The sequence below is a fragment of the Neovison vison genome, chromosome X (genome assembly GCF_020171115.1).
Source record: "Neovison vison isolate M4711 chromosome X, ASM_NN_V1, whole genome shotgun sequence".
Taxonomy (NCBI): Eukaryota; Metazoa; Chordata; class Mammalia; order Carnivora; family Mustelidae; genus Neogale; species Neogale vison.
In genome coordinates, this window is record NC_058105.1 from 56,026,181 (window position 1) to 56,042,204 (window position 16,024).

Sequence of the window (16,024 nt, forward strand, 5' to 3'; positions counted from 1 at the left end):
TGTCCATAGTCTCTCATGGTTCACCCCCCTTCTAATCTTTTAATTCTTAAAGAACCTAAGAAAACCTAATATGTACAGTAGGGGTTTAATAAATGTTGAATGAAGGAAACAATAAATGAATACGAACGAACATCTTAGTTAAGAAACTGGCTGGTTGAATGTTACAACAGACTTCAGACTAAGTTACGGAGTTGTGTTGCCTAAATTTTCATGTGACTGTTACATATGCAGTTGTTTATTATTGTTATTATAACTACTGTAATTGTTAGCCATAAAAGGACACTTAAATGCCATTGTGCTTGGAAGAGTCTAGTTTTTCAGGGAAAAGATGGACAAAAGATTTAACATATAGTACCTATTGATTAAGCTACTAGTGGGATGAATAAAAGCAATCATTTACGTTAAGGACTCACTAAAAATATTTCCAAATTGTTTAGTTTGGCTATTGAAAAAGTAACAGAAATAGGGTATAAGTAAGCCATGAGGTCTATATTCTGAATGGGAACATTTGAGAGCATGGAAGGGATAAGTTACTCTGATTAAGAGTAACAGGCTAAGGAAGGTTAACAGTAGTAACAAAGTATTCACTTCTGATAGTTTTTTTTTTTTCCAGTGATCTATTTTTTAAATTAAGTGTTTATTTAAATTCAGTTATATAACATTGTGTGATATTAGTTTCAGGTGCACATTATAGTGTTTCAACAATTATATACATCACCGGGTGCTCAACACAAGTGCATTTTTATCCCCATAACCTATTTCACCCGTCCATCAACACAACTTCCCTCTGGTAATAATCAGTTTGTTCTTTATAGTTAAGAGTCTGTTTCTTGATTTCCCTTTCTCTCTCTTTTTACTTTTGATTGTTAGTTTTCTTTCTTAAATTCCAAACACAGGTAAAATCAGATGGTATATGTACTTCTTTGACTGAGTCATTTTGCTTAGAATTATACTCTCTAGCTCCATCCATGTTGTTGCAAATGTCAAGATTTCATTCTTTTTTATGGATGAATAATATTCATATATATATATATATATATATAACACATCTTCTTTATCCATTCTTCAACTGATGAACACATGGGCTGATTTCATATTTGATCATTATAAATAATTCTACTATAGATATAGGAGTGCAGTATCCCTTTGAATTAATGTTTTGTGGTTTTTTGGCAAATTCCAAGTATTACGATTACTGCATCAAAGGTACTTCTAAATTTAACTGTGTAAGGAACCTCCATACTGTTCTCCACAGTGGCTGCACAAGTTTGCATTCCCACCAACAGTGCAGGAGGGTTCCTTTTTTTCCACATCCTTGCCATCCTTGTTTGTTTTGTGTGTGTGTGTGTGTGTGTGTGTGTGTGTGTTGTCATTCTGACAAGTGTGAGGTCACAGGTGTGAATATCTCATTGTAGTGTTGATCTGCATTTCCCTCACAATGAGTGATAGGTTTTGTTTTTCTTTTTTGTATCTCCTTTAGTTGAAATGTTAACTTGTTTCTCTTTTTATTTTTTCTTATTTAAAAATTTTTTTTTCTTCCTTCTTGAGATAGGCTTGTATTGCTATAAATATCCCTCTTGGAACCATTTTTGCTGCATCCCAATAGCTTTGGACTGCTTTGTTTTCATTTTCATTTATTTCCATGTACTTTTTTATTTCTTCTTTGATTCTTTAGTTGACCCATTCTTGTTTAGTAGCATGTTATTTAACCTCCATGTATTTGTGCTCTTTCCATTTTTTTTTCTTTTGGTTGATTTCTAGTAATAGTGTTGTGGTCAAGAAAAATGCATGGTATGGCTTCAATATTTTTTAATTTATTGAGTGACCTAATTTTTGTGGGTGGATTTGCTTTATGGTCTAATATGTGATCTATTCTGGAGGAATTCCATGTGCACTTGGAAAGAATGTATATTCTGCTGTTTTAGGATGGAATGTTCTGAATATATCTGTTAAATCTATCTATGCCTGTGTGTCATTAAAAGACATTGTTTCTTTTTATATTTCCAACTTAGATGATCTGTCCTTTGATGTAAGTGGGGGTGTTAATGTCCCCTAGTATGCTTGTATTACTATTAGTTCCTTATGCTTGTTAATAAATGTTTTATATATTTAGGTGTTCTCATATTGGGTATATAAACATTTACAATTGCTGTTATCTTCTTTTTGGATTTTAACTTTTATTATGATAGAGTGCCCTTCTTTATGTCTTGTTACATTCTTTATCTTACCTTTTATTTTTTCCAATATAGATATTGCTATCCTGGCTTTCTTTTGATATCCACCTTCATGATAAATATCTCTCCATCCTCTCACTTTTTTTTTAAGATTTTATTCACTTTTCCTTTACAGAGGGGGAGATGAACCATGAGAGACTGTGGACTCTGAGAAACAAACTAAGGGTTTTTTTGGGGGGGGGAATGGGTGAGCCTGGTGGTGGGTATTAAAGAGGGCACATATTGCATGGAGCACTGGATGTTGTACATAAACAATGAATCTTGGTCAAAAACTAAAGATGTATTTTATGGTGAATAACATAACACAATAAAAGTAAATAAAATTAAAAAAAGAAGATTTTATTTACTTATTTGACAGAGATAGCGGGAGAAAGAGCACACATAGAGGAAGTGGAAGAGGGAGAAGCAGGCTCTGTGCTAAACAGGGAGCCCAATGTGAGGCTTGATCCCAGGACACTGGGATCATGACCTAAACCACAGGCAGATGCCCAACTGACTGAGCTACCCAGGTGAGCCCTGGGTGTTAATATCTTACATTAGTATGGCACATTTGCTACAATTAACTAACCAACATCTTCTATTAACTAAAATCCATTCTTTATTCAGATTTCCTCAGTTTTTAACCTAAGGTCTTTTCTGCTCTGCATCATCACGTCTTCTTAGGATCTTGCTTGCAATGGTTTCTCAGACTTTCCTTTACTTTTTTATTTATTTATTTTACAAAGAAAGAGCAAGTGGGAGGAGGGGCACATGGGGAGAGAAATCCTGAAGCAGACTCCCTGTTGGGTATTGAGTCCTATGTGAAGCTTGATCCCAGGATCCTGAGATCCTGACCTGACCTAAAACCAAGAGTGGGTCACTCAACTGACTGAGTCACTCAGGGGCCCTTCAGACTTTCCTTTTGTTATGACATTAATTGTTTGAAGATTACAAACCAGCTACTTTTAAAATATTCCTCTATTTGGATTTGTCTGGTGGTTTGTCTCATTATTAGATTGAGGAGGTTTTAGGTTTTGTTTGAGGAAAGGACAGAAGTGAAATTCCGGAATCATTACATGATACCAAGTGTATATACTGTCAAAATGACTGAGTACTTCTGATGTTAAACTTGATTACCTGGCTGAGGTCATATTTGTTAGGTTTATCTACTGTAAATTTACTCTCCCCCACCCCAACAGTTCTATACTGTATCACTTGTAAGAAAGAAGTTTATGTGCAGCCCACATTTAAAGTACAGTAGTCACCTCCATCTCCTTGAGGGCAGATTATATACATAACACATTTGCTTTTGTTCTGTTTATTCAATCACATATTCATATCAATATGGACATGAATATTTATTTTTTTACTTTGGTTTATAATCAAACAATATTTTATTTTGTTTTTAAAATTGTTCCAGCTTTGGCCAATGAGAGCTTTTCAGTTGGCTCTTGTGTCCCTTTGATATGACATAACCCCCATCGTTATTTTTTGAGGACTTTTTTACTTTATGGCACTGCAAAATGTTCCAGGTTCATCTCATAGAATATTATATTTCCACCCGAGTTTTTTTTCTTTTTATTAGAAACTACTGTTCCTTACTACTCCAACTTGATTCCAGTTTTTCATCTTCAAATATAAGAGTTTTACATACAACACTGCAAGTTATTTTTACTTACAAAGTCATAGGAAAGACATCAATGAGTTTACTATTAAGATGTCCTACAAAAGTTAGAAAGAAGACATACAAATTAAAAAAAGAATAACATATAAATTGAAGTACTAAGTGAACATTTAGGTAATATGTAATAGGTTGATATTAATATGATGTTCTTGAAGTCACATATTAAATAGTACCACACATTTTGTCTTTTATTTCTATTTCTAAATGCAGAAGGGAAATAGTCGCCTTTTAAATATTAGAAATAACAACTGTTTTCAATCACTTACTTTAGTTTATAGTTTATTTTTTAAATTTGTATTATATGTTGGCTAACTGAACATTAAAAAAAAGGAATAACAACTATAGAGATGCTTAATTTAATATTTAATGGAACATGGAGCTAACATATTGCTGGATCCCTAAATGGAAATAAGTTCCAAATTTTTCAAATGTTAAACATATTTTAATTTATTTTAAGTTAAATATACATGCAATACTACACCAGTAGAAATGAAACATAAGGACCATGTTACTTCATTCTCAGGAATGAGGCTGTCAGTAAAGCAATCAAATAATTTCTATAATTTTGTACAACACACTTTAAACTATGGACAAAAGGTTTTAATCTTAAACTTTCTATAAACTACAAATTGTTGTGTGTTCCCTATTTCCTTTGAAATAATGATTTCTACTGAATAATGCAGTGTAAAATATTTTTGCTAAGTGAAAGATGTAACATTGAGAAAGATAAATACCATGTGATTTCATTCATAAGTGGAATCTAAAAGCAAATGAATAAATAAAAATCAATATATGTCATATGAGAAGCATGACCATAACACACCTGTTAAAATATTTGTTCTTGTTTTTGTAATGTTGAGGTTGAAATAAAGAAAAGAAAGAACCCTGAACAAGGTAGTTGTGATGAAGCTAAGATGTAGAGTTAGATAACTAAGACAAAAAGATGATAATGACTGGTATACTGGTATGCACATAGTTATAGTGTGGGATCATAATACAGTGCTATTCCTAAATGAAGTACATACTTATAATTCAGTGATATAGGAATGTATTTTGGCTTTTTAAATATTTAAAGCAACATATTAATATAACTAATTATTTTTTTCTTCTTCCAAATTTTTACTTACATTCCAGTTAGCTAACATACAAAGTATACTAGCCTCAGGTGTAGAATTTAGTGATTCATCACTTATGTACAACTTTAATACTTTGGATTTATTATCTGTGTTAGGAATAATTGTAGGCCATTCAGTTGTGTTTTAAGTTAATAATTTAGTCTATTCTCTATTAAATTTCTGCAATATTTGTAGAAAGTAGGATGACTTAGATACCTTTACTTTGCCAAGAGTCTCAGAGTCCATCTTGTAGTAGTGTGATAATTCTCCACACTGACTGCCTTGTTACTTAGTTTGTTTACCACAAGAGAGAATGCCAGGCTGTTGCCAACTTTCCAAGATCCTTTCCTCTTGTTCCCCAATCTTGTTGAAGAGAGGCATTAGAGAAGCAAGACATAGAAAGTTCCCTCTCAAACTCTCCTTAATCAAGACATAATTCAGAATGGGTAATGATAGATTAATAAACCATCATATTGTAATTAATTTACAACTTCTCTTTTTCGTAAACTGTCATTGGCACATGTATAAAACCATTTCTATTTATTTTAAGAAAATATTAACTTTCCACTCTAATCATAGAATATTTAACAGAACATATCTTCAAAATATGAAAACTATCAGGAATAAAATAAAAGAGAAATTTTATATAAATATAAATATCTATATATAAATCTATATCTCTCTATATGTATTACTTGGTGACAATTTCTATTTGACATTTTATCTAGCATTTTTTAGCAACTAATTTATTGTGAATGTATTCTCATGCTGGCAAATAAATTCAGGAAACTTCAAAAAATTTTATCAGGAGGTCACAATGAAAAATTTAAATTTCTCTAAAACAGAATCAAATGCATTAATATTAATCTCTAAATTCAGCAGTTTTTTCAATTGTTATTCATGCTGAGGAAAGATCATTTGAAAATGTGCTGAATCTGAAAGCATGGATTATATATCATTTTGAAAATACAATTAGTTCCATCAAATACAATCTGCTATCCCAGCAGTTACATAAGATTTTCTTGGATAATCACAAACTATTTAGGGAAATTAATATATACACAATTTCTTAAAATGTGTATCACATACAATCTAATATTACACTAAGGTCATTTCACAAAGTCTTTTGCATGTTTACATTGCAAGAAGACTGAGTTGCTACAAAGGTGTCATTTTGCACAGTTGATTACCATTTGCTAAAATATTATGTTGCTTTTTCTACTGATATTATGTTTTGAATTTATGGCAGCAAGGAATTGTCAGGCAGATGTATTGGGGGAAAAAAAGAAACCCTATATCTAGAAGTAAATTTAGCAGTTCTTCTCTTCTGTACTTATGCAGAGACACAGTATACCAAATAAATAAATAAATATTATTTCCAAATAAATAAGCATAGCTTCAGGTTGAACTGTTATATAATTTAAAGTATATCAAAATACTTCTTTTTCTATGGCTCTTTTACACTTTAAATATATTGCCAAGATCATCAGTTGTGTCTACATATATTGGGGAAAAAACATCTGATAATAGAAAAGATAAAAATAGTAAAAATCTACTAGGTTGTTATATGGGACACGATTAGAATACAGAATGTAATTTTCTTCCATTCAAACAGTACTAGTAGACACAAAAATAAAGACAAAGTAAAATATCTTATGAGCTATACTAAAGCTATACTTTACTATCACTTCTTATATCATTTTAATGTCCTGAAATAACTGACATGTTCTATTTCCTACTTTCAAACATTGCTGCTCTAAGCACCATTTCATTATTTGCTTTATGCAAAATATTTATTTTCATGATTTTAAACTATCTATGAAACAAATACAACTTGAAATAAATCTCAAATGTGAAAGGAAGCTGTTCTGTACTCTCACATAAAGATAATGCATCGATAGAGTGTAAATACACAACGAGGTACCAAGGAACAGATAAGAATGTGCTGAGCAGTTAGTGCTTTTATTTTGTCAGAACTGGCCTAAATCACAAAAGTCAGAAAGAGTTTCTATTTATCTAATTTATTACACTGGCACAGAGAATCACAAGTGAACATCCAAGTCACAGAGGATATTTACAAAAGGTTAGTAATCACAATAAAGATCTCATAATAAAACAGAAATCTTAACAGAATTGGAATGGAATCAGAAAAGTTAACTCACAACCATTAAAACATGTTTCCATTAATTATCAAAACATGCAAAATTACTATTTTCCTTTATAGACTTAGAGGAGTAGGTTTCTTATAAACCCTGATTGGCTGCATACAAATTCAGATAATTACAGCACTTTTATTTAAACAGTAAGTGAGAGTTGTAGAGAATAAGTTACCCTAGTTTATGGTTTTTAGTTATGCGAATGAAAACTCCTACCTCACTGTAGAATCTTCTGTATTATCATCAGCAATCATCTCCAAATCTTGTAAGTGTTTCTCACAGGCTTCTTTAAACAAATTCTCTTCTGAAACTGCTTTAGGAGTATCTTCATTTGCTCGAAGATGTTCTATCAGGTTTTGTGAGTGCCAATTCTGAAAGGATCTCTGATGGTCAGGGGCCAGTGCTGGCCCTGGTGTTAGTATGTTAGGGAGGAAAGAATTGTTCCTTTTTTTCAGTCTGTTTCTGTTCTGAGCATGGTTGTTCAACCTGCCCTGAACCGGGATCCCTCTATGCTCATATCCTTCCTGCTATAGGCATTTTCCAGTGTTGGGTGACCCTTGCAAAGGATGACTAAACCACCTCCAGTGTAGCCTTAGAATCTGTTTCACATGAAACTCTTGCCAGGCACTGACATTTTTGCAGGAGGAAAGACAAAAGCCTTCTCTCAACAAAAAGGAAATGGAGCCTTTGTTATCTCCCATTTCTCTGCCTCTTCTGTAGAACTAACAAAAGCACAAGTGCTGAGAGCAGGGTTGTGTGTGTGTGTGTGTGTTTTGTTTTGTTTTGCTTCCCTCCTTTCCCCCCAAGGCCTGTGGTGCACTCTAGCTTTCCAGCTGAAGCAGAAAACTGCAGCTAACCATGTAGGTGGAAACTCACACTGACAGGATGATGAGATCAGACCTTAAAGTAAATTAGTTTAGCATAAGAAAGCAGCTACCATAACACACTGCATCTGCTAGATTTGCAGGCTCATAGCCCTCCCACTTGTACTTGCAAATATCTAACCCAGCTTCCTCCTTACCCTACATGCAGTATCTGTGGTTTAAACCCAGGCAAGTTGGCAAAAGTAGTATTTAAACTCACTTCCTTCTGGATTCCCTCTACTCACCCCACCCCCTGCCAGATTAGCCCACTTCTGAGAAAGTGTCACTTTGTCCTTAGAATAATTTGTACCAGGAGATTCATGATGATCTTTTTTCAGGTTCTTAATGGAAATTTTGATGGGGTTCATTAAGAGATAGCATTTTATCATTCATCTCATGCAGGTTTGTAGTTATCTTTACAAAATATCTAAAAATGTGAATGGTTTTATATTAATATTTGCTTAAGAACCTGAACAGTTTCAGAAAAATAAGAAAGCATTGGTTATCCATGACTAAACACACACACACACACACACACACACACACACACCCCACTAGAGGATATATTAATAGTATTTTAAGTCTACACCTGAAGGAAGAGAGCAGTGTTTTTCTAAGCTGGTTAGGTTAGAAGAGATGCCTTCTTCCAGTGACAATAGCTTGAAAACAAATAGTCTATTCTGGCTCCATGCCTGTATAAACACCTCCTTATTATGCTCTTAACTTTCACAGGGAGTGTTAAAGGTCTATTTTCTTTGATCAGAAGTCCTTGTGAGAGGATGAAAAAGGGCATGTTTTGAATCAACTCCAAATTGCCACATATTTCAGTAATAACTATGCACAAAGTACTTTAATATGTAAATAAGAATCACTAATTGCACAGAAGTGTTTCTGTAATAGTCATGTATCAGAAATGTTCTCACTGGGGCACCTGGGTGGCTCAGTGGGTTAAAGCCTCTGCCTTGGGCTCAGGTCATGATCCCAGGGTCCTGGGATCGAGCCCCACATCTGGCTCTCTGCTCAGCGTGGAGCCTGCCCCCCCCCCCGGGCTGCCTCTCTGTCTACTTGTGATCTCTGCCTGTCAAATAAATAAATAAATCTTTAAAAAAAAAAAGAAAAGAAAAAGAAATGTTCTCCCCAATGCAATTTTGAAATTAAGTTTGAATTTTATCCAGCTTCCATGTGATGTGTATAAGTCATATGGAGAAGATATTCGTAGAAAGAATATCAGAATTGCAAGGTTTTGGTTTTAGTTCTGACCTTATGGTTAATGAGCTGTATAATCTTGAGTAAGTAACTTTACTTTTTTGCATCACAGTTTCTTCATACATCATATGGAGAGGCTGAAGAGATATTTAAATATCTACGTGCAATGGATTTTAAATGTTTGGAATCAGAAATAAATATATTTTCCAAAGTTTTGATAGGTATTTTACCTGCAGTTTTCAATAAATCTAATTATAATGTTCCCTTTCTTCTGTTTTTTCTGTAGGTATAATAGTAAATTTGTGTCCGTTTGGTGGGGCTATCAATGAGTTACCCAGATACTTGCTAAAATATTATTTTGGCTATTTCTGGTTCACTTTAACATTTAAATTAATAGACGAGTGAGGTAAATTGCCTTCTTTAATGTGTGTCTTATCCAATCAGTGGAAGGTGGATCAAATATATAAAGCAATTAATAAGGAACATAAAAGATCTCACTGATAATAAGACAATAAGAGTAGGGAAATTTAACACCTTACATCAATGAACTGATCATCTAAGCAGAAAATCAACAAGGAAACAATGGCTTTGAATGACACAATGGATCAGATGGGCTTAACAGACGTATTCAGAATATTTCATCCTAAAGCAGCAGAATACACATTCTTTTCAAGTTCACATGGGACATTCTCCAGAATGGATCATGTACTAGGTTACAAAACAGGCCTCAACAAGTACAAAAAGCCTGAATTAACACCATGCATCTTTGTGGACCATAATGCCATGAAACTTGAAGTCAGCCAAAGGAAAAAAAAAAAAAAAAAAGATGGGGAAAACCACAAATACATGGCAGTTAAGCAACATGTTACTAAACAATGAATATGTCAATCAGGAAATCAAAGAAGAAATTTAAAAATATACATGGAAACCAATGAAAATGAAAGCATGACAGTCCAAAACCTTTGGGATGCAGCCAAATTTGTACTAAGAAGGAAATATATAGCTATATAGGCCTATATCAAGAAAAGTCTCAAACAACCGAACCTTACACTGAAAAGAGCTATTTAAAAAAAAAAAGGAGCCTAAAGCTAGCAGATGGAAAGAAATAATTAAGGCTAGAGCAGAAATAAATGATACAGAAACCAAAAAATAAATAAACACAAACAAAAAACAATAGAACAGATTGATCAGATCAAGAAAATGTTTTGAAAAATTAATAAAATTGATAAATCCCTAGACAGATTTATCAAAAATAGAAAGGACTCAAATAAAATAACAAATGAGAGAGGAAAGATCACAACCAGTGCCACAAAAATACCAACAATTATAAGAGAATATTGTGAACAATTATATGTTAACAAATTGAATTACTTGGAAGAAATAGGTTAATTTCTAGAAACATAAACTGAACCAAAACTGAAACAAGAAAAAATAGAAAACTTGAACATATTGATAAACAGAAAAGAACTTGAATCAGTAATCAAAAATCTCCTAATGAATAAAAGTCTAGGGCCAGATGGCTTCCCAGGAGATTTCTACCAAACATTTACAGAATAATTGATACCTATTCTTCTCAAATTAATCCTAAAAAGAAAAATGGCAGGAAATTTTCTAAATTCATTCTATGAAGCAAGGATTACCTTGACAAAGGTAAGACATACAGACTCCACTCCACAAAAAAAAAAAAAAAAAGTAAAAAATCCAATATCGTTGATGAACATGGATTCAAAGATTCTTGACAAAATACTAGCAAATCAAATCTAACAGTACATTAAAATAATCATTCACCAAGATCAAGTGGGATATATTACTGGACTGCCAGTATGGTTCAATATTTATAAATCAAGGTGATATACCACATCAATAAAAGAAAGTATAAGGACCAAATTATCCTTTCAATCATTCAATAAAAAGCTTTTCACAAAGTATAAAGTCCATTCATGATAAAAACCCTCAACTAAGTAGGGGATATAGCTCAACATAATTAAGGTCATATATGAAAAACACACAGCTAATATCATCCTCAATGGGGAAAAAAAAAAAAAAACTGAGAACTTTTCCTCTATGGTCAAGGACAAACAAGATTGTCCACTGTCACCACTGTTATTTAACATAGTACTGGAAGTCCTAGTCTCAGCAAGTAGACAACAGAAAGAAAAAAAAATATTTCCAAATTGGTAAGGAAAAATTCAAGCTTTCACTATTTGCAGAAGACATGATAAAATGTAAAGAAAACTCAAAAGACTCCACCAAAAATTTGCTAGAACTGATACACAAATTAAGTAAAGTCATAGGATACAAAATCAACATACAGAAATCTGTTGCATTTCTATACACCAATAATGAAGCAAAAGAAAGAGAAATACAAGAAGTAATCTTATTTGCAATTGCACCAAAAATAATAATATACCTAAGAATAAACCTAACCAAAGAGGGAAAAGATCTGTACTTTGAAGATTATGAAACTGATGAAAGAAATTGAAGGTAAACGAAAAGTGGAAAACATTCCATGCTCAAGAATTGAAGGAACAAATATTGTTAAAATGTCTATATTACCAAAACCAATTTTCACATTTATTGCAATCCTTGTCAAAAATACCACCACTAGGGACGCCTGGGTGGCTCAGTTGGTTAAGCAGCTGCCTTCGGCTCAGGTCATGATCCCAGCGTCCTGGGATCAAATCCCACATTGGGCTCCTTGTTCGGCAGGGAGCCTGCTTCTCCCTCTGCCTCTCTCTGCCTGTGCTCACTCTCTTCCCCTCTCTCTCTCTGATAAATAAATAAAATCTTTAAAAAAAATACCATCACTATTTTTCACAACTAGAAAAAAAATCCTAAAATTTGCATGGAACCACAAAATACACCTAATATCCAAAGAAATCTTGAAAAACAAAATCAAAGAGCTGGAGTGATCACAGTTCCAGACTTAGAGTTATATTACAAGGTTGGAGTGATCAAAATAATATGGTACTGGCACAGAAACAGACACATAGTTCAATGGAAGAGAATAAAAACTAGAAATGAACACAACTATGTAGTATATTATTATTTGACAAAGTATTTAAGAATATCCAATAGAAAACACACACACACACACACTTCAACAATTGGTGATGGAAAAACTGGACAGCGACAACATGCAAAAAAATGAAACTTGACCACTTTCTTAAACCAAACACAAAAATAAATTCAAAATGGATGAAAGACTTATATGTGAGACAGGAAACTATCAAATTCCTAGAGGACAACACAGGCAGTAATCTCTTTGATATTGGCCACAGCAACTTCTTACTAGGTGTTTATTCTGAGGCAAAGGAAACAAAAACAAAAATAAAATATTGGGACTTCATGAAGATAAAAACATTCTGCACAGTGAAGGAAACAATTAGCCAAATTAAAAGACAACCTTTAGAATGGGAGAAGATAGAAAATTACCTATCTAACAAAGGGTAAGCATCCAAAATATAAAAGAACTTCTCAAACTCAACACCCAAAAAACAAATAATCCAATTAAAAATGGGCAGAAGATATAAATAGACATTTTTTCAAAGAAGATCTCCAGATAGCCTACAGATACATGAAAGGAAGCTCAACATCACTCATCATCAGGGAACTACAAGTCAGAACTACAAGTCCAAACTACAATGAAATATTACCTCACACCTGTCAAAATGGCTAAAAGGAAACAATACAAGAAATAACGGGTGTTGGTAAGGATGTGGAGAAAGGGAAACCCTCTTGCACTGTTGGTGGGAATGTAAACTGGTGCAGCTACTATTGTAAGAGTATGGAGTTTCCTTGAAATTTAAAAATGGAACTGCCCTATGATCTACTACTAGCCAGCACTAAGTATTTACTCAAGGAATATAAAAATACTGATTGAAAGTGATACATGCACCCTGATGTTCATAACATTTTCTACAATAGCTAAATTATGAAAGCAGTCTGTGTCCATAAACTGATGAATGGATAAAGAACATATGGTATATATATACAACAGAATATCACTCAGCATAAAAATGAATGAAATATAATCTTGAATGAATGAAAATGAATGAAAAATAATCTTGCCATTCACAGTGATATGGATGGAGCTAGAGAGTCTTATTCTAAATGAAGTAAGTCAGTCACAGAAAGACAAATACCATATGATTTCACTCATATTCAGAATTTAAGAAACAAAACCTGTGAACATAGGGGAAAGAGAGAGGCAAGTCAGAAAACAGTCTCCTCACTTAGAGAACAAACTGATGGTTACTAGATGGGAGTTAGGTGATATGATGGGTTAAATATATGATGGTTATTAAGGGGGGCAGTTGTTGCGATGAGCACAACAGCATTCAGGCCCCTATCATCTCTTATCTATACTATTGCAGCAGCCTCCTGATATTCAATTTTACTTCCTTTGTAATCTATCTTCTTAAAATTATATAAGTGTTATATAAGTGTTATATACGTGATGAATTACTATATTCTACTCCAGAAACTAATATTGCACTGTAGATTAACTAATTGGTATTTAAATCTTGGAAAATTAAAAACCTGAAAAAATTATCTATGTTTTACACCACTGTATTCTCAACTGTGCTTAAAACAGACAGAGTAAGCACACTGTAAATACTGGGCAAAATTAATAAAATGATATAATAGAGGTGCAAATGACTTATGGTAGTACAAGAAGTAATTCTAATTTATCCATCTAAATAGTCCATCTAAATAGTATCTTCTTGGATATCAGGAGTCTACAACATTATTTTGCTAATATATTTTCTGAGCTTGTTGTGATTCAGATATAGCTGTCTATTTGTGTACTTTTTACAATAAGTTGAACAGTAACTAATACCTGTGAAAGTCTAGTCATTGATAACACAGTATTCTGTATGATTCTACTGAGAATGTGCTTTTGTAAAATATGCAGATTATGACCATTTTCCTAGATCTTGGACACAGAATTGTAGAATGACTAAGAAAGTATACAGATCTTCTAGATAAGAGATGATAGGAGCCTGACTCAGAGTGATAAGTACAGATAAACACACTGACCATTTCAAAGTCACAAAGACATATTTATATGCTGATAAGTACCTGCATACACACACACACAGAGACACACACTGTTTTTAGGTATTCAGAAATTTAAGAAAGTAAAGAACTTTAATCTCTACTAAAGTATAACTCATTTGTATGAGCATACAAGTCAGATCTACAAAATCAGTATCTGTTTAGCATCATACTTTGGCTTTAAAAAATCAATTCAAATTCAGAATATACACCTGTATTATGAGCTTTCCCATAGTCATTACACATAGAAAACATTTACATTAATATGTGCCACTTCATCTTGGTAACCTGTCTTTCAAAATAAATTACAATGTATATATATTAATTATAATGATGTGGTTTAGATTTCACAGTTGAATTAAATATAAAAGTTAACTATAAATAGCTTTAGGAAATTACTGAGTTTAAATTTTGAGCATAAATACATTCACTATCTCTATACTTATTTGCATCCAGTGAATTGTAAGAAGTAAGCACATATATCCAAGATTGAACAGATAACTTAATTCAGGAAATATATATCGACTACTTACTATGAACAAAACATTGCAGGTAATGGGAGATATTTATAGTCCATTTTGAAATCTGAATTTTAAGAAGATAGATTACAAAGGAAGTAAAATTGAAAATCAGGAGGCTGCTGCAATAGTATAGATAAGAGATGATAGGGGCCTGAATCAGAGTGATAAAAATGGGAAGTTGGTGAGAGTAACGAAAGAAATTATGAAGCAGCATCAGCAACATATGAGATTAATTACATATGGATAGTGATAAAAAAGCATGTCTGCCCTTGGTAACTGAGGGTCAGATGATGAAGTAGGAAATAAAAATGTAAGTAAAAACAGCTTCTCAGGTGTAATGTGAGTACAGGTTGCGAAGTCATGAGTTTAGTTTGGGATAGGTTGAGGTTGATATATCAATGAAATACTGGCATAGATATATCTAGTAGCTGTCTGGAGCTCAATACAGAGATCAAAGGTAAATATAAATATTTGGAACTTTCAACATAAGTTGGTATGTGCCTTCCTTAATAACCATCCCCAATCTAGCCCACCCCCACTCACCTCCCTCCAACACCCTTTGGTTTGTTAATACTTATTGTGTAGCTACATTAAGCAGGACCAATTGATGTGTGTGTGTGTGTGTGTGTGTGTATGTGTAAATTCTTAATGAGGTTCTTATCAACTCCAGTAAAGACTTTTGTAGACATAGACATGCTTCTTCTTAAATCTTTAAGAAAAGACACAATCCCTCTAACAACTATTATGGACTGAATATTTATGTCTCCCCAAAATCACATGTTAAAGCTATAACCCCCAGTATGATGGTAGTTGGAGGTTGGACCTTTGGGCAGTAATTAGGTTTTGATGAGGTCATGGGAGTGGATATCACATAAGTGTCCTTATGAAGAAGAAGAGACATCAGTGCACTCTCTTCTTCTCACTTCTCAGTGAGAAAGAAGTTGTTTGCAGACAGAGGACTGTCTCTAGAACCAGACCATACTTGCAACATAATCTTGGACTTCCCAGCCTCCTGAACTGTGATAAATAAATGTCCATTATTTAAGGTTCCTAGTCTGTGGTGTTTTGCTATAGCAACACGTGCAGACAAGACAATAACTAAAATAGTCTTGAAAAATAACCACACTACCCAATACCCAATAGTAAAGCCTTCTCTATAGCTACAGTAAGCTAGATTGTGTTTTATTGGCCAAAAAAGTCACACA

At 33.2% G+C, this 16,024-nt stretch overlaps 1 protein-coding gene across 1 annotated transcript in view; it reads right to left on the reverse strand.

Annotated features, from left to right (window-relative positions):
* KLHL4 (kelch like family member 4) overlaps window positions 1–7,869 on the reverse strand; it is a 135,578-nt gene extending 127,709 nt beyond the window's left edge. The window contains 1 exon segment of the mRNA XM_044234714.1: window positions 7,385–7,869. Within this exon segment, the coding sequence (XP_044090649.1) occupies window positions 7,385–7,869 (485 nt within the window).
* Window positions 7,870–16,024: the final 8,155 nt, after the last annotated feature.